The sequence below is a fragment of the Plectropomus leopardus genome, chromosome 17 (genome assembly GCF_026936395.1).
Source record: "Plectropomus leopardus strain MGB_pleo_1.0 chromosome 17, ASM2693639v1, whole genome shotgun sequence".
NCBI lineage: Eukaryota > Metazoa > Chordata > Actinopteri > Perciformes > Serranidae > Plectropomus > Plectropomus leopardus.
In genome coordinates, this window is record NC_142192.1 from 24,147,024 (window position 1) to 24,170,271 (window position 23,248).

The 23,248-nt window shown below is 35.3% G+C and overlaps 1 protein-coding gene across 1 annotated transcript; it reads left to right on the forward strand.

Moving 5' to 3' along the window:
• Positions 1 to 1,102: 1,102 nt before the first annotated feature.
• Positions 1,103 to 22,648, forward strand: slc44a4 (solute carrier family 44 member 4). Its single transcript, XM_042506880.2, has 22 exons — positions 1,103 to 1,344; positions 7,668 to 7,716; positions 7,883 to 7,956; positions 9,908 to 9,986; positions 10,087 to 10,186; positions 10,282 to 10,407; positions 10,583 to 10,643; positions 11,371 to 11,491; positions 13,458 to 13,541; positions 14,560 to 14,672; positions 14,997 to 15,119; positions 16,796 to 16,895; positions 17,101 to 17,193; positions 17,802 to 17,904; positions 18,218 to 18,477; positions 19,304 to 19,398; positions 19,892 to 19,995; positions 20,147 to 20,220; positions 20,361 to 20,431; positions 21,260 to 21,354; positions 21,452 to 21,536; positions 21,910 to 22,648. Exons 1-22 carry the CDS (start codon positions 1,305 to 1,307, stop codon positions 22,026 to 22,028), a joined length of 2,169 nt encoding a protein of 722 aa, XP_042362814.2. The 5' UTR covers positions 1,103 to 1,304; the 3' UTR covers positions 22,029 to 22,648.
• The last annotated feature ends 600 nt before the right edge of the window (positions 22,649 to 23,248 follow it).

Here is a 23,248-nt window from a genome sequence, read left to right on the forward strand (position 1 = left end):
CAGGGAAACAGTTTACTTAAGAAAAAAGGTTGGTAAATTATTCCATTGTCATTGATTTATATTCAAGTCTACAGATTAAAACTTGCTCACCATTTTAGATCCACTTATATTTTTATTGTCAAAGGAGGAGCTACTTTCAGGAAATCTTAAAACCATGAAAAACTCAAACCACTTGAAATTGTGCACATATTAGTTTTTAGCATGTTTTAACTTAATTAAGCTCAAACACAGCATAAACTGAGATAATAAACTTGTAAAAACTACATTTTAACATATAGCAGTCCTAAATTTTAGGGCTAAAGTTCATAAAATGCAAAATCACTCCATTCATCATTGCCAGAAACTATAAAAACAGAAATAATTGATGGATTTTTAAATTTACAACTGTCCTTGGACACGTGACACTTAAAGACAAATAAAAAACAACCAAACCTAAGCCTAAAATAGTGCTATTTCTTCAAAATCACTTTTTATACATTGTATGTATTTATTGAATTTTTTTGTTCATTTGAAATAAACAGAACAAACATTCACAAACTCCATCCCTCATAGCAATATCTCTTTAAAGGCAAAAACTTTGACAAACATGTATCAATTATAGATATACATTTTAAATAATAATAACAACAAAATAATAATAATAATGATACATAAAAAACCTAATCTAGTTACACATCAATGTTGCTGTAGTTTTGACATTATTTAATTTTAATATATAAATATAGTATAGTTCTCTTGCAAATGTTAATAAACCCAAACTCTAAATTCCAACCATCAAATCTAATAACAAATTTATTGTGGAGGGAGGGTCATGCATTTCTATAAGTCACTCAGGGAGGCTCAAAGAAAAACAGGCTGTTTGTGGCTTTGGGAGGCTCAAAGTAAAATCAGAAATAATAATAATGAGAATAAAAAAAACAAACAAACATTAAAAAAATCATAAAGTCACACTCCAGCCACCCTTTCCTCTGATACATAAAGAACAGTCCCTAATTAAACCAAATTAGTTAACCCTAAAAGTTCAGGTTAACACAATCATATTCAGATCAGAGTGATTCCTCACTACGTCAATAAACGATCTCGGAGGCGCGCGCAGGTGCGCATCCCTCAGCAGGTGCCCTCGTGCCGTCACTGCCTAGTTACAACCGCCAGGAAGAAAAAGATTTAACTTAGTAACCAGGTCCGCTCAGACACGGTGGAGCTCGGTTTAAACGCTGTTTTAGAGCTTTTATCTTGTTTTTAGCAAAGTTTTACGGTTAATTTTAGAAGTTGAGGCAGAAAAAGGTGGAGGTTAAAGGCGGAGAATGGGTAAAAAACAGGAGGAAAACCCGGACTCAGAGTACGGTGAGTCGACATCGCCCGTTACCTCAGAGCATTCACTGTTAACACCAACATCTCCAGCTAACTAGCTAATTAACGTTAAATAACAACTACTTTTAACAAGTCAGAAAGTCGTGTTTATTTTTAGTCTCATGCTGAGTTTTTCCAAAATTTTGTGTCTGCAAGAGAAGTTTGTGATATGTAATTTTACCGAATTATTTTCACTGTTACCGTATTCCTTTGTTTGTTAGTGTTAGCTATCTTTAACCTTAGGTCATATTACATTTCATAAGCAATTATCAACCTATTTTAATCTTTAGTGGTAAATTTCTTACTTTTTGTTTTTAAATACAGCTTCTACAGTTTAAATTGTGCCAAAGAGACAAACTAAAATCTTTCCCTGGGGCCAAATGTGTCTACTGATGTGTTTGTGAGTCAGCATGTAGGCCTATGTGTGCCAACACGCTATCAATAAACATGGTTTAATGGTTTACATACAACAAAATGATGTCAGAATTTTTTAATATATTTATTGCTGAGCCAAAACATCCCAGATAGTTGACCTACAAAAGAGGAAATGGCTTACAATAAACAGGAAAGTTTGCCAGTCAGAAAATAAAAACATATTTTAAATCAGTTAGGTTTTATTTTATTATTATTATTATTATTTTGGCTAGTGTTAATCATGTTTTTATGTAAAATATTGTATACTTTTTTATTTTGGGCCTCTAGAAATCCTCAAAGATAAATTTAAAAATGAAAAAGCACATTGACAAGGCTTCAGGGTGTCAGGAAACAATGCATTAAAACAACCACACTGTCAACTGAGCAGCGCTTATAAAAAGATATAAAAAATAGTCTGTGTTTGCGTTGTTGTCATGAAGGCTGTCTTTATTTTGTTGTGAGCTATAAGCTATCCATGGCTATTTAGAAATCTAATTCACGGACCTTTTTCACACTAAACAAATGTTGATTTGTTGCTTTGGGCTGTGACTGTAATCATTGACTTAAGGCCTGAGGCTAAAGATTATATTCATTGTCATTTAATTAGCCAAATATTTCCTTTCGTAATCTTTTTTTTTTTTTTTCACGGTGTTGAAGGCGGCGTCTTCAAATGTTTTCTTTTGTCCAACCAACAGTCCAAAACCCCTTCCCAAAAAATCCTGTTTACTTTTTCTTAAGACTCAGAGAAACTTAAAATAATGTCAGTTGTAAAGCTGGAACCTAAGATTTATTTTTGCTTGTCATGCAGAGGATATTTATTCATTTTATTTAACTTTTAAAAGCTTGTTTGGGTCTGGCCCCAAGCTACATAACAGACAAGCTGACCCTTTATGTAGTTGAATCTTTAAATGGTTTTTTTTTTTTTTGTGGTATATGCAGACTGAGGGGGGTGGAGTAGAGAAAGTTGACTGTCTGCTGACACATGTCAGACCTGCCTTTGACTGTTTGTTTTTTCAGCCTTCTGTCAGCGGATCTCTGCATCCCTGTTTACTCTTTGTGGTATTTGACGAATTGATGGTGTCACACTTCTATTGACAGTCAGGGAGGTTTTCAAAGGCCACAGTAAATAAACCCTCCCTGGAGGTAAATATCCCATCGGATTTCATCTCTCCTCCAATAACACCAGAGAATATGAGAAAAACAGAAGAAAAGGCCGCAAATGTCCAAGCTAACAGTTTACTAATCATAGCGACATCTACTGAGTCTCTGTTCTCAAAAGCCTTTGTATATAAATTAATGTTTCGGCAAATAGGAATCAGCTTCCTGCTAGTTCTCTTATGAGGAAGTAGAAATCCTTTTGCATTCAGAGTGCCAGTTGTTGCCCAATTAAGTTTGGTCGTTTTGTTGTACAACATGTTTGGGTTTTGTCTGTCTTTGAGCAGTTACACGCTTTGAATGCAACCCGTTTTCCTGTGAAGACACTCAGTGTTGGGAAATGAGTGACTTGCGAGGGTTTTTTGCTGCAAATCATTGACAAGGAAGTTTGTTAAAGCTGCTTGAGGCAACAAGGGGAAAAGACTCAGGTCGTATTTAAATCACAACCAAGTTAATGTAGGTAATGTATTAAGCTGGAGAGTCACTAATGGGTTTATTTTGAAAAGCGGAGTGTCTGTTTTTGAAAGCGGTCTAAAATTCATCACATAGTAGTACAATATTCCTCCCAAAAATAAGATATAATATAATATAATAGGATAGACATCTTTATTGTCTACTCACATGTGAATTTGTTTTTTGCTTCACATTCACTTAAAAACTTCACAAACATTCATACACTTAAATAATTCCTCTCCCATGGGTCATAATACTTTAGATAAAAACAATAAATTAGTGGGCGCCAAACAGTCAGGATGAAAGTGCTGACGGTTAATGCAAATCTTACATAGATGTCATAAAAAAAACAAACAACAAAAAACAGCAGTTACTAATATCCACTGAAATATAATATTAATTTAATAATATTTTTTTAAGATGTCAGAAAATGAAAAAAAAGGATGTCATGTTATGTTTATATAACGTTATATTTTGAAGAATTAAAGATATAGTGTATACCATGTCAGCCTTCTAATATCAGGTAGATTTATTTTATTAAACTTGAAGAAAATCTGCCAAATATTTGCTGTTCACAGCTTCACAAATGTGAGGACACTTTTCTCTGTCATATATTTATGCTATTAAACTGAATTTGTTTGGATTAGAGTTGTCATGATACAGCAATTTCTAACTTCACTTTAGAAATGTTTAATATATTTTTGATACCATAGGCAAAAATAGACATTTTCATAGCAAAATAAAATAAGGATAACTTGGTTAAAAGTAGAAAAAAGCAGAATGTAGTAAACATTTACAATAAAAAAGAGCAAGAATGAGTGATATTGATACTATGAAAAATGAGTATTGAAATCATTTTAAATATTTAGAGTCCTTATGTATGGATAAATCATTGTTTTTGACAACAGCAGTTTGGGTTTGGCACTTTTTCATCTTTGGCACTGGAGAACTATCATGGGCATCCATCACTATTTTTTGACATTTTATTGGCTAAATCATTTATCATTTTCATCAATCCATAATGAAAGTGATCTTTAGTTTCAACCGTATACTCTCCATGTTCTCTTGAGCATTTGTAATGATAAGAGTCCCTTCTGCTGCTGACATGTTTAACCATGACGTTATTCAGGAGTCACATAACAGTTTTGACAATTATATCAACCACACTTTTAAATGGATACGCCCCTTTGTAATGATTACTCTATTTCTTTTCTTTTTCTTTCTTACGTTTTCTTACGATAGGTCTGTGCACACTGCAAGTTGCCAATTACTCTTGTTGTCATTTCTTTTAACAATAAAACATAGAGAAGGGTGAAGTTTACAATAAACCAATGATCTTTACAATATTCATCACGACTACTTAAATAAAGATATTCTTTGATTCAAGTGACACATTTCTTTGATAAACAAAATAAAATTAGAAACCCAAGGTCAAGCGATGACCCTCACAGCCATCGTCTTACAGCCATCCTGTCTGGTGTCCAAGGTTTACAGCTTTAAAGCTTTCCCTCAGCTTTTTACAAGGGCATAAATTCTGAAAAGTACATTTTTATATGTGTTGCACAGTCACAGTGAGACATTTTCCTTGTTGTCATTGACTCCAGACACAGCAGTGTCCTGGCACAGCTGAAATATGACACTCATGGCTTTACAAGAGGCTGATGAACAGGTTCCCTTGTTGAGAAAACTTCATATCACTGTCACAGTCATTTTTCTTTCACTAATGAAGGTCTATGACACAGTTTAAAGGCAATGACACGGATGAGTAGTCTGTCAAATTCACATGCTGTTTACATAAGATCCATATTAGATATTACTGTATCATCAGAGTTTGTTTAGAGGACAGTATTTATGTAAGACATGGAATTTTATTCTCACTGTGCCACTGCTACATGGACTTTTTTTTTTTTTTTTTAATTTGGCTTTTGTGTAGAAGTTTGTGAAACCAGCATCCTAAATGTATGTGTTCTGTGTTAAATCTTGGAGCCGACTGAAAGGCTACAACCTTATTACATCCTGTTTGAGTATTTGCATCATACTCAGGTGTCCTGAGAGTGTGCTTGTAGTGTTGACACAGTCTCCGTTCACCCCTTTTCAAATTACAGTCAGTGGAGATCATTTTGCTGTAGCTGCTGAGAGAAATATTTATGATCAGCCGCATGGTAAAATTTCCATTCCTGAGGGCTAATCAAATTCAGAAAGCACTTTAATATTTGCATGTATCAGATAGAAATCCCACACATAACCATAGGAACTCCTGCACACTTTTTGTCACATTGTATGTTCAGAATCTTCAGCACAACCTTATATGAAATGCTTATTCTCGTACATGGTTATCTTTTGTTTTGTTTTGTTTTTTTTCAATCTGATACCTGCCAAACGGTGTCAGGTGTATCTTACGATCACATGCTCTAAGCCGTTTGCTTTGTTTTTCCTGCCCGACAGGATGAAGGAATGAAAGCTAATTAAGACTCACAGATTTGACTCCCATTATAGGAATGTTTTTCATTGAGATCTTGTCAAACAACTTATCAGATCATCAATTTTAACCATTAAAATGATCAAACATCTGTGACTCTTTCTCTTCCAAAAGCCATACTTTGAATTCAAATTGTATTCAAATAAGCCTGAGCTGCGAGTGTCACTGTCGTGCCTCAACTCTGATCCCTTTGTCGTTATTCTCGCAGCAAATGAGGGAACTATGGTGATCAAACTATTCTTTAGTTCAAATGGAAAGCAGCTTGTGTGAGTTGAACAACACCATGTAGGCATCAATGTCTGTTCCTGTTGGCAGTCTCTCTCTCTCTCTCTCTCTCTCTCTCTCTCTCTCTCTGTCTCTCTGTTCCAGGAAACAAAAATGAGACGTTTCTTTCCTGTAATACGTGTCACCTCTGTTATGGTCATGTCATTATAAAGCACCCGTGAGCAACTAACCCATAAAATCTCTTGTCTATAAAAGTTTTTCCTCATTCAGTTACACTGTAATTTATTAACTCCAAGAAAAGGACAAACTTCAATATATTTCTTATCCTGAAACTCATTTACCAAAGGAAAGGAAAATTCAAAATAAAATTTTGACGTTGTACAGCCTTCTCTCCTAGACATAACTGAAGTTAACCCTTTGAAACCTGGATCGACATCAGTGTTCTTGTGCTGCCTTCAGATGCCTTTCAAAAGCAAATGTTTAAAACCTGAGAAAATCAGTCTAATATCCTTCCAAGACATTCAAAAAATGCAAGAAAAAAATCAGCAAGAAATTTGCAAATGGTGAAAAGAGAATATACATATATATATATATATATATATATATATATATATGTGTGTGTGATTATTGTAATTATATACTTCAAATTATATTATAGGACATATTTATAAGTATGTTGTTTTTTTTAAAAAAAATGTTCCAAGTAATTTCTTTGTGTTCATTTTTTATTTTCTTGCTGATTTCATGTAATTTTCTTTTAACATTTACGTTTAACGGTAATTTCTTGTTCAGCTGTCAATTGCCCTCTTCCAATATTTTTGAAAGAAATCAGGCCAATTTTCTTCAGGTTTCAAATGGTTAATATAATGTAAGTATGAGATTTTGAGAATTTTCTTACTTCTTAAATTCCATTTCTGAGAAATAGCCTTCCTCTTGTCTTTTATTTTTTTCTTTCTCACTACACTAATTTTTGTATCTCTCTTTAATTGTCAACTCTTGAGACACCAGTGAGATACAAAAGAAAACCTGGACAACTTGAACAAGTCTCAAATCTATTTTTTCTGTTTACGGAGCTGAGAAAACTCTCAAAAGCTTATCAACACAGCTAGAACTCCTACTGATTTATTCTTTTATTATTTATTCCTTATTTCTCCTAAGGAAGGGTTTGGAAGAAGCAGATCAGAATTTAGTAATCTTGATATAAGACGCTGATTTATTTCTCAGAGACAAAGAAAAGATTGCTGTGAGGAGCAAATTTTTCCTTTGGGATGTTAAAAATGAGCTCAGGTCAAAATGAACAAATTAGCCGTTCCCCTCAAGAGTCTTTTTTTTTTTAAAGAGCACCAACTTCCTCATATTTACAGTATTTCAGCTACTGACCATATGCACAGATTTAATCAGCAGTGTGTTTCCTTGAAGTGTAAAGGCGGGTTAAATGCCATTACAGAATTTAGCGATAAACTAATGTGTCCTTGATAATCTCTGTGAAACCAAACACACTTGCTGATTAATGTCACATGATAACATTGCACCAGTCTGTGATTAATTGACTTTGCATTAAAAGCTTTTTAATCCTGTTTTCTTTTCCCAGGAGAACCTGCTCAGTTTGACCCAAACTTCAATGGACCCATAAAGAAAAGGTGAATCTTTCATTTGTTTGTTTCCTGTTTCAGTATAAATATCTTGTGAAATTTCGCTGACTTTATGTTGACTGACAGAATCACATTTGTCAGCCACCAGGCAAATTTTCATGCAAAGCTCAGCCAGCACACATTAACCTGTTGCTGTCTCTCTTCTCTTCATCAGGGGATGCACTGATATAATCTGCTGCATCCTGTTCATGGCTGTCATCCTCGGCTACATAGCAGTCGGGATTTTAGGTGAGAGTAACCTGACACCAACACAGTCCCCTATTCCCCTACCTACATAATCAGTCATTGTTTTCCACTGTCTCCTCTCTTTTCCCTTCTCTTCCACTTTTTTGCGCAGGGAACTGAACAAATATTTTAAGAAATACATTTATTTGTTTTCAATGCAGTAAAAGATGATAAAAACTATGTAAAAAATAATATAAGGAGACAACATCACATCAGTGGGGATAAAACAAAGATAAGAAGGTAAAAACATGAATAAAAGATAAATGAACAAGTAAGTTCATTAAAACATGAAAAGATGGTCATAAAAGGACATAAGAAGGATAAGGAACGGATAACTAGAGTCAGAGCAGCAAAATGATTTGAGAAAGAGAGATTAAAAATGAATAAATAAATAAAGGTGACATTACATATCAGCAAGTCTGTAAAAGTGAGTTTTAAGAAGTGATTTAAAAGAGTATTACAATATATGCGTTAAAGTCCGAACAGCTGATTTCCCTGCAAACATCCAGTCAGCGGCTCTTTATTGCCCCGTCACCAAACTCATTCCAACACTCAGGGCCCTCTTATCTAGAGTCAACAAAAGCCTGATACGTAATATGTGTGTCAGCGGCTGACCGTGTCCCAAATTATCGGCTATTTCCTTCAGTGGAAGCAGTTCAAAAGCACTGGTCAGCTTAGGTGAAGTTGTTTTTGTAGTTACTTGCAGGTCAGTGTTGATACATAATCACTGGATTTATTCTTTAGTGAAAAATTGTGTGTGTGTCACTAAGATGAAGAGAGTAGATGACACTTTAAATAACGTGACTCACAATAAGTGCACTCAAAGAAAACTCTAGCGGGACAAAAGAGATCAGAACTGTAAGATCATCCTGTCAGAGAGACTGTTGGGCCCTCTTGTGGTTGGACTGGAATAACGTGTGAACATCTGGTAGAACACCAAATTTTGTGACCTGAATAGGACATTTGAGTTATATTACCATCACATTTTTTTTCAAAATCAAAAGAAGTAGATCAGAAGTAGGTTTGCACAGAAACAAGGAATTTGCTTTGATCGGTTGGTGCATAACATAAATATATTAATAGAAAATGAAATTAAAGGGGCGCTCAGTAGCTCACCTGATTCCAATGTATGGCCCTTTGCTGCATGTTGTCCCCTCTCACTTCCCCTTTCACCGTAAATAAGCTGTCCTGTTTAATAGGCAAAAAATACTTTGGAAAAAGAAAATTAAAGATAAAGAAGTTAAAGAAGTAAAATTACCTGAAAATAAGCAAAAAAAAAAAAGTAAAAAAAAAACAAAGACAAAGAAAAACCCCAAAAGTGCTGAAAATTTAAATACATATAATTTTCAGCACCTTCTGAGTCTCTCTCTCTCTCTCTCTCTCACACACACACACACACACACACACACACACACACACCAGAAAACTAAAAAAAAAAACAAACTAATTTTCAGGTCATTTTTTTGTAATTTGTGGGAACTTAGAAATAGATTGTGAAAGGCATCAGATAACAGAACTAGAATTTTTTTTTTTTAAATATATACAATATACCTTAATTAAAATGACAGAGCAGTGCAGTTTTTAGAAGTGGTGGTTTGTGTAAAAATATGTTTAACTGTCCAAGGAATGAGCCGAGGTCCGAGGTTCACAGAACAAGTGCAGTGTACAGAGATACAGTCCCAAGCATGTGTTTTAATGTAACACATATAGATAGATGTGATGTCGTAGACAATCATAGTTGAAAACATACATTATTTTGACAGGTGCTAAAAAAATTGGTAATTTGTGAGCCAGTCTACATAGAGTATATTTTTCACACCTATCCCTACATGCCCTTTGTCAGTGCCAAACATAAAATGGACATAATGGAGCGTAACTAACTTGTCATTATGTTTTGCGTCATCAGCTTTTCTTCTTATCTCTGTTTGAATGTGTGTATGGTTTTGTCTACTAGCTTGGCTCTATGGAGATCCAAGACATGTTCTTTATCCAAGAAACTCAACCGGGTGGTTCTGTGGCATCACACCAAATCAGTAATTACTCTTTTTTACTTTTTCATATATTTTTACATGCACTTAATATAATAAATATGCATTTAACTGATACAAAATCAACTCTTTCTTTCTGTCTCAGAGGCCGACCCAGCCTGCTCTACATGGACATTCTTAAATGTGCCACATCCGTTAATGTTATGGCAACTGCTCTCAACGGTTTTCAGTGTCCAACCACACAGGTAGAAAAGGCTGCTTGATTTTTTATTTATTTATTTTTTACCATTTACTGTATTTTCCAAATGTTAAAAAAAGTCATCTTTTTCACTACCTGAAGGTGTGCGTTTCAACCTGTCCCTCTGAGTTCTGGGCTGTGGGAATACTGGAATATACCAAAAAGCCAGCAGAAGTTTTCAATCAAAGCCTCTGTGTGCCACACTTAGACCTGGCAACTACTGAACTGGTGAGTCCCGGTTTGTTACTGCATGTTGGGTGTTTCCCTGAAAGTTCCCAAATGTAACATTTTTTAAAAATATTTTTTTTATTTTTAAAGGAATCATTTTAGTTTATGAAAGATGTTATGTATTGTGATCATCCACCCACATGGATTTTTTTCTTACCACGTGATGTTTTTTCAGAGTGTTCAAGAGATTGTGGACAAGGAGCTGTGTCCTTTCTTCTTAATGCCTACAACCTCTGGTAGGTGAAACTGCTCTCGTTAAAAGGCTAGTTATTAGTTTCATGAAGCTTCATGTGGCAACACTGTAAAATTCCTTTAAAATTATGTGCAAAAAAGTAGTTGCTGGAGTTAGTTATCAACTTAAAAACTTTTGTTCATAAATATGATAATTAAGTACACAAAACTTTAAAATTCCCTTTAAATAATGAGGAAAAATTAGTTGCAATTTTTATGATCACCTTAAAAACTTGTGTTCATAATAATTTCAGTTAATTTAGTACATAACACCTTAAATTTTGTTTAAAATAGAAAATTAGATGGAACAACTTTATTTTTGAGTAATCAACTTATAAATATGTGTTCATAGAATATAGTAATTAAGTACCAATTACCATAATTATGAGCACAAGTTTTTAGGTTAATTTCAAATAAAGATTAAGTCGGTCCAACTAATTTTTTCACATGATTTAAATGGAATTTTAAAGTGTTATGTATCTAATTACCATATGTATAAACACAAGTTTTTAAGTTTAGAACTCATAAAAATTAAGTTGTTCCAACTGAGTTTTTCCACATAATTTTAAAGGAATTTAAAAGTGTTAATTTAACTGTGACTGAACAGGAACTACACCACTACTTTTTGTTTGTATCCATCTTTATCCAGTGGATGATGGCTTGTGCTTAAATGTAAAATTAGTAATACAGTATAATTCAGTTCCAAGCTGATGTAATTTTCTCTTCTGTTAGTGCTGGGGAGATGTTTACCCGATATCACAAAACTGGCGGATATCCCTGCAGAGTTTTCCAAAGTTCCAGGATTACCCTCCTCAGTCAATGAAACATCCTCCCTAATCATGAACGGCACTGGGTAAGACACAGTGGATTCATGACCTCATTATATGTTGAAAACAAATGGTCCAGTGTGTAGGATTTAGAGGGATGTATTGGCAGAAATGGAATGTTATATAAAAGGTATGTTTTCTTTAGTGTTAACAGGGTTCGCACATGGTCCTTGAAGAGCTTGAATTTTCAGGGGGAAAAAATCAAGTTCTTGAATACTTTTAAAATAGCACCTTTTTAAACAAAGCTTTTTTGTTTATCAAGTTATTATAATTAATTTGCTCAGAATTAGAAATTGTTATGCTTTTTCTTTTTTTCTTTTCTTTTTTAAAATGTTATTCTGACGTGTCTGTCTGGACGCCGGCGCCGTCACCCTCTCCTATCTCCCTCACATTTATCATTTGCTGCCCGACACTGTAGTTCATTGTTACTTCACTCTACTCATAAAACTCCAGCAAAGCCAGTAGGCAAATGTTGACATGGCAAAACCTAACATGACTGAACTTAGTGAGCCGGTTTTTGACCATGATTTTTTTTTCCCTCTCTATTAAGCAGTGCTCCAATATCATGAAAATACAACTTAAGTTCCAGCTGGCATTGTTTCCTTGTGCTACAGATTGTGCTGTTTTAATGAGGATTTTTTTCATTTTTCTAACTAGTTGACACTGATCATGTAATTTATTTGTATTTAATAAAATATTTTTAAAAGTCAATCAGTTGCTTTGAAAATAAAAAAATCCTTGAAATTTAAAAATAGTGCTTTGAAACTAACTTAAAAGTGTCCATATGAACCCTGGTGTATAATAAGAAATGTTGCGTTTTGTCACCTTAAAATCAGATGAAGTAGGCCCATTGGCATTTTGTGTTTTCACGTCAGCCACCGTAGTTGGCAGCCTCTCCACGACAAGTTGAAGAGCATTGGAAAAAGTGACTTTTTAACATGAAACTGCTTTTTTCAGTGTTTTTACGAGTTTAAATCACCTGGTCAGTTTCTCTTGGAGAGAAGGAGTGGATTATTCAGCTTCTGGTAAAAACCACCTGAACAATGAACCCTGAAGGAATCCTAACAGGGAATTCACGCTTGGATAACTCTAAATCCTACACACTGCTCCATTAATTTCAGCACACACTCTTAAATCAGAGATAACGGCACATATGAAGACACACACATTTTTAATTAACGTGTTTCTTTCTTGTCTTCATTACCAGCACAGGGTCGGTGGTGTCGTGAGTTTGTGTGTTGACTCTTAGTGTAGCAGCTGGTTGTAGTTGCTCTTGTAGCCTTAGATGCTGTGAGAAACGCTCTCTTGGGACTTGAAGAATTAGAGTAGTAACTCTTACAACATGCCGAAAAATACTCCACTCAGTGTCTGGGCTTAGCTCTATCTTTTTAGCTTATCTGTTAAACCACTTCTTAAAACCCATTTTTATAGACTTGCTTTTATGTGATGTCGTCTATTTTATTTTTGACTTTTTTTTTAATTCTACTTAAATTCTATTTTGATTTGTCTATTTTATTCATCTATTTAAGTTAGTTTTTTATTTTATCGTTTCATTTATTTATTTTTTATTCTTCCCCGGCTGGGGGTTGCTGTTGTTATTTTTGTTTCTGTCTCTCTTTTGTCTTGCGTTAGTTCGGTATTACTGTTTGGCTGTATTTGTCATGTTATGTCTGCAAAAAACTCCCCTCCTTTCTGCTTTGCCTTGTTTGTCAAAGCACTTTGTAAATTCTGTTTGTAAATGTGCTATATAAGTGAAATTGTTATTATTATAATTATTATCTTTACCACTACATTACTTTAGTAACTTTAAAGTAAGTAACTTTTGTAACATATTATAGCTGCTTTCATTGGTTTTGTTTATGAACAGGTTTCATAGTTTTTCTTGTTTCAGCACTTTATTTTTCTTTTTTCCTGACCCTTCACTTTTCACTTTTACTGTTTGAAATGAGAACTGTCACCAACGCAGCTTGTCCGTACTTGTGTCTCTGTTAGTGATATTGTGAAAGGCTTCAATGCCAGAGAGATTGGCGTCCGAATCTTTGAGGATTTTGCATCGTCATGGCCGTGGATCCTGCTGTGAGTTGCCTTGCAGAACTTAAACCAAATATACGCTGCCACCTACTGGCATGAATACAGATAGAAATTACTATTATTAAGATTAAAAGGATGTTTGGATTTTTTTTGTAGTGGCGTAGTTTGAGGTACTCCTCCATAGTCAGTGTATTACATACAGTAGATGGCAGTTGGCGCGCTTACAGTTTGGAGAAGCAGGCCGGAGTCACAGAAGCTAAGTACTGGAGTACTTTATTTTGAAAATTTTACCACTTTACCTTGTAATCAGACAGCCCTCTCTAAGAGGGAAGTGAAATGAAACTGAAACGTAGTCATTTTAATGCACTGAACACTGGAGCTGCTGGTCTACCGCTGCTTCAATCACTTAGTTGTAACGTGTGACTTTTGTGTTTTAAAGGCTTAGTTCAGATTTACCAAAATCTCACAAGGTTACAAACGATATAACTAATTGAGCTGGTGGTGGAGCAGCAACTCCTGTGTTCTGTGAGTTACAATTACTGTTTTTATCAGTGGAGTCTGGCTTAAATAGAGTGATAATATCAGTTTCAGTTCCTCACCGGAAAGGGCCGCCTGAAGGCTTAAAAGGTTTAAATAATCGAAGTATAGTGTACACTTCAACTTCAAGGTGAGACTTTTTAGTTGGCTAAAATACATTTTGCTGCTGCTCCGGTCCACAGCAGTACATTGCTCAGCCTCTGTGGTGGTACTGGGTGCACGCCAACCCCCCATCTGCTGTGAGTAATACACTGACTGAGGAAAAGAACCTCACACAACCTCATTTTAAAAAATCCGAACTATCACTTCAGCAATAGAGCTGAACCTCTAGTTGTATCAAATAAGCATGAAATCCTTATTTTTTACAGAACATTTTATAAGTGTTATAATTTAATATTTGATCCTTCCATCACATACACATCCTTATCCTTTTTTTAAACTTTCATACCTGGTTTTACATTTAACCTTTTTTAATTTTCTCTTTTTTTGTTTTCTGCCTCCCTTACTGTTTCTTCTCCCCTCTCAGCGGTCTGCTAATAGCCATGGTGCTCAGTCTGCTGTTCCTGTTGCTGTTGAGATTCACTGCTCCAGTCATGGTGTGGGTGCTCATCATAGGAGTCCTGGGTGCCGGGGCGTATGGTAAACACTACTGCAGTTTTTTAAGGAAATATTAACATGTACAATTTTGTTCATTTCTTTCTGCTTGGAAGATCATATGAAAACGTGAAAGTCTGCACGTATGATCATAAAGGCCGTATAAATAATAAATAAAATGTTGTTTTGCAGCCCAATTCCTATGCTGGTGAAAAAAACAACAGATGCAGATCCAACTCCCTTTCAATGAGAAAGTTTTGCTGTGTTTAACTCTGTTTTGAACACAACGTTACCAAGAGCAGTTTATTTGTTATGAAGACATTATCTGTTTGAAGGAGCCTCTGAGTCGTTGGTGTGTTTCTCTTGCAGGTATATATCACTGCTACTGGGAGTACGAGAACTACAGGAAGGCCTCCGCTTCCATCACTGACATTGGTTTCACCACTAACTTCAATGTTTACCTGCAAGTCAAAGAGACCTGGCTGGCCTTTTGTGAGTCTCATTAACATCACCAAACTCTTTTCATGGTGATGAATCTTATGTTTTTAGTTTTCTCGTGGACTTTATGGCATCTTTAAAGGTATGGGTGTCTAATTAGGTCATGGGCAATATACAAAGATTAGAACAATAAAAAAGAAAAAGATCTTTATGAACAAGAAATATTTAAATAGACTGCACTGGTGATGTTGTGACCAGTGTTGAGAAGGTTACTTTTCTAATGTAGTAGATTACAGATTACAAGTTACCCTATTAAAAATATAATAAGTTACATAACTGATGTCACTTAGTACATTTGATTACTCTTTGATTACTTTTCCTACAAATGTTTGAAACAGGTCCATGAAGCTGAAAACACCTAAAAACACAAGTGCATTAATTTTGCGCTCAAATTTGTCTCAACAGCTTTGCTGAACTACAAATATGTCAGAAGAAGGCAAAAAGATGTAAAGCAACAAAGTGAATGTTTTATTAACTTTTTACTGAAAAGATTTTTCTTTTTATATGTGACCCCGTTATAATCACCAATATTTTGATTGGTAACTGTTATTTAATGATGTATTCTTCTGAGTAATTGATTACAATTACATTTATTTTGTAATTTAATAACTAGTTAATCCCTGACACTGGTTGTGCCACAGCACCTTTTACAGAGGCAAATACCAGTACAAAGGAAATGAAACGCTGAATGGAAATAACCAATGATGTCATACATGACATCCACATCCAAAAATAAATGCAATAAAACCATTTAAATACACACCTCATGTTTACAACACCTTTTGATTCATGACATTGTAAAATGCTTCTGATAAAAGATAACCCAGATTTAAGGGAATACATAACCCATTAAATGGCTGTATGTTTATCAGTTACTCACCCCATGTTACACTGAATACATGAAAATACAGATACAAAGAAAACTTTGTCTTCCTTGCATTCCTCCACAGTGAGCAGAAAATCCCCAAAACAGAGAAAATTATTGATTCACTGCAGTGAAAGGGAACTGAATTTAACAACAGCATCAAAACTTTCACAACTCTTGCAGTATAATCTAAATGTCATTTATCCAGTGGTATGCTCAGTACTCCTAAACACCTGCATTTTTACTTAAACGTTACTGTTTAAAGCACTTCTGCATGCATGCATTTGAACTCTGCTCATGCAGACACACATACTCTGTTCAAACACACATGCTTGCTCAGGCAGCTGCTCATCTGTGCATAAGACTGTTTATGTGAAAGTGTTTTAATCATCATGTTTAGGTGAAAAATGCATGTGTTTGGGAAGAACACTTGGTGAATGAGACCAGGATTATTCTGCAAATGTTGTGTGCCAGTTTGGAAACGGATGTTTTGATGTAGTTTTTCTGTTAAGTGCAGCCCCCTAACCTTCACTTCATGCAGACTTTTTCTGTTTTTGAATTTGTCTTTCACCATGAGGGCATGCAGGAAAAACAAGATTGTTTTACCCAAATTCAGTGTAACACAGAGTGAGTACTTTATCTACAAATGATCAATTAGGGGGTGAAATATTCCCTTAAGGGTTTTTGCTTGCCGTGACTGTAAGTGTAGCTCCTGTTGGATATTTGTCTTTTGAGTTCTCATTTTAAGTTATGCTTAGGTTGCATTTTTTTCTACTTGTGACAGTTTTCTCTCCTCACTCCTCAGTAATAATCATATCTGTGGCGGAGGCGATCATTCTCCTGACGATCATTTTCCTGCGGACCAGAATCCTCATAGCCATCGCCCTCATCCAGGAGTCCAGCAAGTCAGTCATAGTCACCGTACACTAAAACTGTCCTTAGGGTTTACTTACTTTTAATTGCAACTAATATTAACCCATGAGATTATCTTAATCCTAAAGTGAATTTGTTTAAAGGGATATCAGGCTAATGTTGGGTTTTTTATTATCTCTCTGTGAAGACTGCATTTAGCCACCCTGTAAACTCATGATGTGTGTTTTCACTCCACAGGGCAATCAGTCACATGATGTCCACTCTGCTGTACCCTCTGGTCACCTTTGTTCTCCTCGTGGTGTGTGTTGCCTACTGGGGCGCCACTGCTCTGTATCCTTCAATATTTTGTATGCAGGCTGTTAATGTCACTGCATGCCATTTATTTATTTAGCCTTTATTTAGCTATGTCTCTTTTACCAGCCAGACCTGGCAAAGGAGAGCAAAGTTTCAACAATTTAAAAAATGAAATTTACCTGAAAGCATATAAGAGCACATAGACTTGCATAACATAATACCATCAGACAAAACAGTTTCATGCAGACAGCCTGGATTTCACTGTGCTTTTAAACTCATTCAAGGCCACCAAATCGTAAAGCTTAAGATCATTCTGCAGACATTAGGCATAACAAAATGTAAAAAAGGTCATGCAAATGGAAATTGCAGATTTCATATGTCACACTCAGGAAAGAAGATAAGTTAAGTTTTAGAAGAATAGCTTTACCTCATTTGTGCACACAGTGATTCCCCTTGGGGCCATTAAGGTTTAATTCATTCATTCATAAATAAAAACATACAGGTGACTAAGGCAGCATGTGCATAAAGCAGGTCAATGCAGGCACAGACTTTTGTTCAGACATTTATGAGGCTGTGTGTTTGTGTCTTTATTATATGCACTACAGTCCAGAGTATCTGTTCTTCTCTTAAATTGATAATTGTAGATATTTGGCTACTTCAGGAGGCCCAGTCTACAAAGTGGTGGCTCTCAACTCCAGTGTTGATGGTTGTGGGAGTATTAACGGCACCGTGGACTGTGACCCACAGGTGAGTGGGCAAAACTCAGTGTGGATAAAAATTGTGACCTGAAGTGAAACCTCACATTTTTCTCTTTAGTGGAATTAGCAGAACTAGAAGTAATTTGGCCGCGAAATCACAGGAACAGAACTGTAAATTAACTAATACTAATATAAAAATATTCATCATGTAAAACTAAATTACAAGCCATTAAGAAAAGGTAAATATAAAATAAATGGAAGTGAAAGTTATACTGTTGATGCTCAGACACACCCTCTCACCCACTGCCCTTTTTCTTTTCTAACTCTCTGTTATCCACTCGTTCACTCTGCCGTCCTCTCAGAAATTCAACTCGTCAGATTACCCAGACTGCCCCTCAGCCAGCTGCATCTTCATCAAATACAACAGCGAGGGCGTCTTCCAGAGGAACCTTTTTAACCTGCAGATCTACAACGTGGTGGCTTTTCTCTGGTGTGTCAACTTCGTCCTCGCTTTGGGGCAGTGTACGCTGGCGGGGGCCTTTGCCTCCTACTACTGGGCCTTCACCAAACCGGGCGATATCCCAACATTTCCCTTGTCTGCGAGCTTCATACGAACACTCAGGTATGTTAACAAGCTGCTGCCACATTGGTTAAACTGCAATAATAAATGTCATCCCTGTCAAAAGTGTCTGAAATACTGAAGACCTGCAGTCCCAAGTTCTGGATTTCTGTGCAGTAATTGTAGCGCAATGCTTACATTATATTTGAGGTTGATAGATTATCGACCTGGCCAATTATCAGGGCCGATATTTGGCATTTTGACGGTTATCTGTATTGTTGTTTTATTTTAATGATCACCTATAAAATTAATTAAAAAGTGCACTAATTTGGCTCCGGTGCAGCTGTCTCTCCTTTTCTGGTCTGTTTTACACTGTATTACACTCAACTAACACCAGGGGAGGCAGTCTGCAATACATGCAAAGAACGTTTCAGTATGGGATGAACTTTTACTTTGTAAAACCTCAGTGAGCAATTATGTATTATTATTATTTTTTTTAATTTTCACTTGACATTAATCACAACAAAGTTGCAGAGAACTTGCTGTATAGGATGTTAAAAGTTTCAGTTTTAATTTAACATTTCCTAAAGGCATTTAAACAAAGTTTGTCATATCTCAAAGTTTGAATTCTAACAGAAATATTTGCATTTTTATTGTAAATGCATATCGGTTCCAAATGTTGGTTATCAGTCTCATTAACTACTTTTAATTGGTATCAGCCCTGAAAATGAATATCGGTCAACCCCTTTTTTATATCCCACAGAGGGTTATGCAGAAAGAGAACTAAAAGTTAACATCAAACTTGTGGACTGCAGTTCCCTCTCTGGCTTGTGGAGGGCGCTTTAGACCTGGGCCAGACGTTCAGAAGTTATCATTTTGTACATTTCAGGTACCATGTGGGCTCTTTGGCGTTTGGTGCTTTGATTCTGACGCTGGTGCAGTTAGTGAGGATCATTCTTGAGTACATTGACCACAAAACAAGAGGTAAGATTGACGTACGCTCTCACGTTATCTGTCTGTGTTAAAGAATACTGAATGTGTTTTATCTGCTTAGTTTAATTTGTTTGTACTTGTGTGTCAGTGTAAATAAATCTTGACAGTGGATCAAAATGCACAATATCGAGGGCAAATTTTAGTTTTAAAGGGACAGTTCACCCAAATATCAAAAATACTCAGTCAAGGTAGTTTTTGGTGTGAGTTACAGAGTGTAGAGATGTCGGCCTTCTCTCCAGTATAATGGAAGTCGATGGCACTCTGCTTGTGTTAATCAAAACTTATATTAAAAAGTGAATCAAGCCACAATTTTCTCTCTTATGTCTCTTTATGTCACCTCTAGAACTATTCTCCAAATCTCTCAGTGGAAAAAATAAAACTAAAGACATGTAGGCTGTCTGCATCTGGTAATCAGACACTGTTAGTTCAGTAGTGTCACATAAATGATTGGGTACTTATGTATGTTTTGGATTTTTGTCTCCAGCGGCGCAGAATCCATGTGCACGTTTCGTGCTGTGTTGCATGAAGTGCTGCCTCTGGTGTCTGGAGAAGTTCATCAAGTTCCTCAACAGGAACGCTTACATCATGGTGAGCACAACATGTTTCCGTACATGTTATTGGTCCTTCCTGTCTTTACCACTAACATCATTATTGTAGTAATAATCCCTATTTTGAAATCAGCCAGAGTACTATCAAAAACGATAAAACATGCTTGATGCTGATTTTGTTTTCTCGACAGATTGCCATTTATGGGAAAAACTTCTGCGTCTCCGCCAAAAATGCTTTCATGCTGCTTATGAGGAATGTAATAAGGTTTGTGCTGAAGTCATTTATCTGTGTTTTCAGAGCCAACTGCAAGTTATCTGACCTGCTGCTAACATGAATGTATTTGCATTTGTTTGAAAGAATCAGCAAATGTCGTGTCTCTCTGACTCTGCCTGTGTGTCTCTCAGGGTTGTGGTGCTTGATAAAGTCACAGACCTGCTGTTGTTCTTTGGGAAGCTCCTGGTGGTCGCAGGAGTCGGTAAGGATGACACCATGAATTAGGAGAATTTGTCAAAGAAGCGTTGTTGGACTGGTTCATGATACAGTTGCTGACAGTGTATGTGTGCATATGCTGGGTTTAGAGGAATACTTATACACCCCAGAATGAACATTTGCATATGAATTACTCATCTTGTGTTATGTAAAATTCATTAATAAAAGTAACTTTTCTTGCATGCCTCCACAGTGAATGAAGAATCCAAAAACAAAGAAAAATGTTGATGAATTGAAGTCATAGGGGTACACGTTTGATAACATCAGAACATCAAAACATCTATTCACAAACTCTCACACAACTCATGTAGTATAATCGAAGTCTCATTTAGCCAGATGTTCAGTACTTTCCAAACTTTCCTGTACTCTCTTCAAATCTTGGTTCCAGGCTTTGACTTCAGTTCATCAACATTTTTCTTTGTTTTTGGATTCTTCTTTCACTGTGGAGGCATGCGGAAAAAAACAGTTTTTAACAAATTTATAGTAACATGGGGCGAGTAATTGATATACAAATAGTTATTTGGAGTAAAAAATTTTTTTTATTAGAAGTTTTTAAGGTTGATCCCAATAAATTTATTCAGTATGTTTAAAAGAGCATGAACTTATTTTTTTGGCTACCTGGGTGCAGTGTGCGTTTTGGCAAAATTGTGTAGAAAAAATTTGCTTATTTACACATCCAAAAGATATAGAGAAGCTTTAGCATTCATTTGGATTAATTTCCCTAAATAAAGATTTGTTACAAACAAGCCAAGGTAGCATTTAGATGAACTGATCAGAAAAGACCAGAGACACTGAAATCTCAATCTCTGTCCAGGCGTTTTGTCCTTCTTCTTCTTCTCTGGTCGAATACTGCTACCAGGAGACACTTTCCGCGCTGAAACCCTTAACTACTACTGGATGCCAATCATTGTAAGTTACTAATGATTCTGCTCTGTTTTAATATAAATCTTCAGATACATCGGAATAATTTTGGTTTTCCCGTTTCTCCAAATCTGTTTGTTTGTAGACGGTGGTGTTTGGTAGCTATCTCATAGCTCATGGATTCTTCAGTGTGTACAACATGTGTGTGGACACACTCTTCCTCTGCTTCTGTGAGTACACATTTAAAGTTTACTGAGTATTCATAAAATCCTATACATCCAAAATGTAATGTTTTATTGACACAGGAGTACTGAGTAAAATAAGATTGAATTCACGGATTATCAGTCACCGTAGACTGATATCTACACCTATCAACATATGAGCAAAAAGTACCTTTTAGTGTTGATACTTGCCAACATGAGAAATCAATGTTTTTGTGGGGAAAGATTTTTGAAACATGAAAATATACTAAATTAAATTGTTTAAATGTCAATCTAAAGCTAAGAAGCTAACAGTTTAAATTGGATGATTTTTAATTGAATGATACAACAATACACACGTCCTGTCACATCACTTCACTCAATTCGGCTCTCACTCTCACAGTGGAGGACTTGGAGCGTAACGACGGATCTCTACAGAAGCCGTACTTTATGTCCAAAAACCTCATGAAGATCCTCAACAAATCCAACAAAGCACCAAAAAAGGGGAAAGGGAAAGACTGAAGATCCAAACCTCATGAAACCAAACACACAAGGTGTCAAAGATTTTCAGGATACCTAAATTTGCATCTTTTAAACTCTCAACACTCCATTTTTTCCACAATGTTTACCAAAACCAATATGCTGATTTTGCACTTTTTAAATCTTGTTGGGGTTTTTTTTTACTGTGTATGTATATATGTAGTATTATTGATCGTGCACATGAAAGGACTGAGCTTGTGAATGCAGGTAATGAAAACATTTTCAGTTGGAAGGTGCCCTACGTGACCTATTTCTTTGTTTGCTTAAATAATGTTTAATTGGTCTCATAATGACTGAGAGTCCCAAAATATTATTCATATATATTCATATGACTTAACATTGAGGCTGCACACTTTAGAAATTTTAGAGTGATTTCTTCGTAAAGGACTCGAATGTGATTTATTCAGATAGAACAAAAAAAATGGCAAATGACTATTGCAAAAAAAAAATTTCTTTTAAGTAGTAGATATTTGCAAAGTAAAAAAAAAGTTTTATAAATACAACATATTTTTATGACCATGATATTGATTGTATTGAAAATACTGTAATAATGTTGTAAATATGACTGTACATAACCCATCAGTAAACTACCATGTTTGGAATCATTTTCTAATGTTATTAGATTACCCATTTCAGAACAAAATACAAAAATACAAAAAAAAATTCCACATTTTACTTTTTTTCCCTCAGAGAACTACGTCCATTTTCAAAATTCATACGTTATTCCCCTGATATCAGACAGTCCAAAAATACAAGAAAACTTTCTCAAATCCAGAACCTAAATCTAAAACTCAAATTTGTGATTTCATCAAGTAAAAAGTCTGGGTATGCTCCAATGACACTTAACTGGGAAAGATTTTATAATCTGCTTTTCTATCCCCCTTTTTTATCTGCATATTTAATTCTTAATTTTCGAGAGGAAATGCATGAAACTCCAAAAAAAAATCTGTAAAGATAACAAAAAGGTTTGGAAACACTTTATTTGCATAGTCCACCTACTGATAGCTTCTCCCATATTTTTAATAGTTTATTAGTTGAGATTCAACAATTCAACTGTTTTATTTATCATTAAACTGACTTTATTCCGTACATGTAAACTTGGATTATCTTTAGTTAATTAGTAGACTTTCTATAGGTTATGACTATCTGCTACATCTTCTCAGAAGAATTTAGTTGAACCTGAACTATTTACTCAGCTTTTG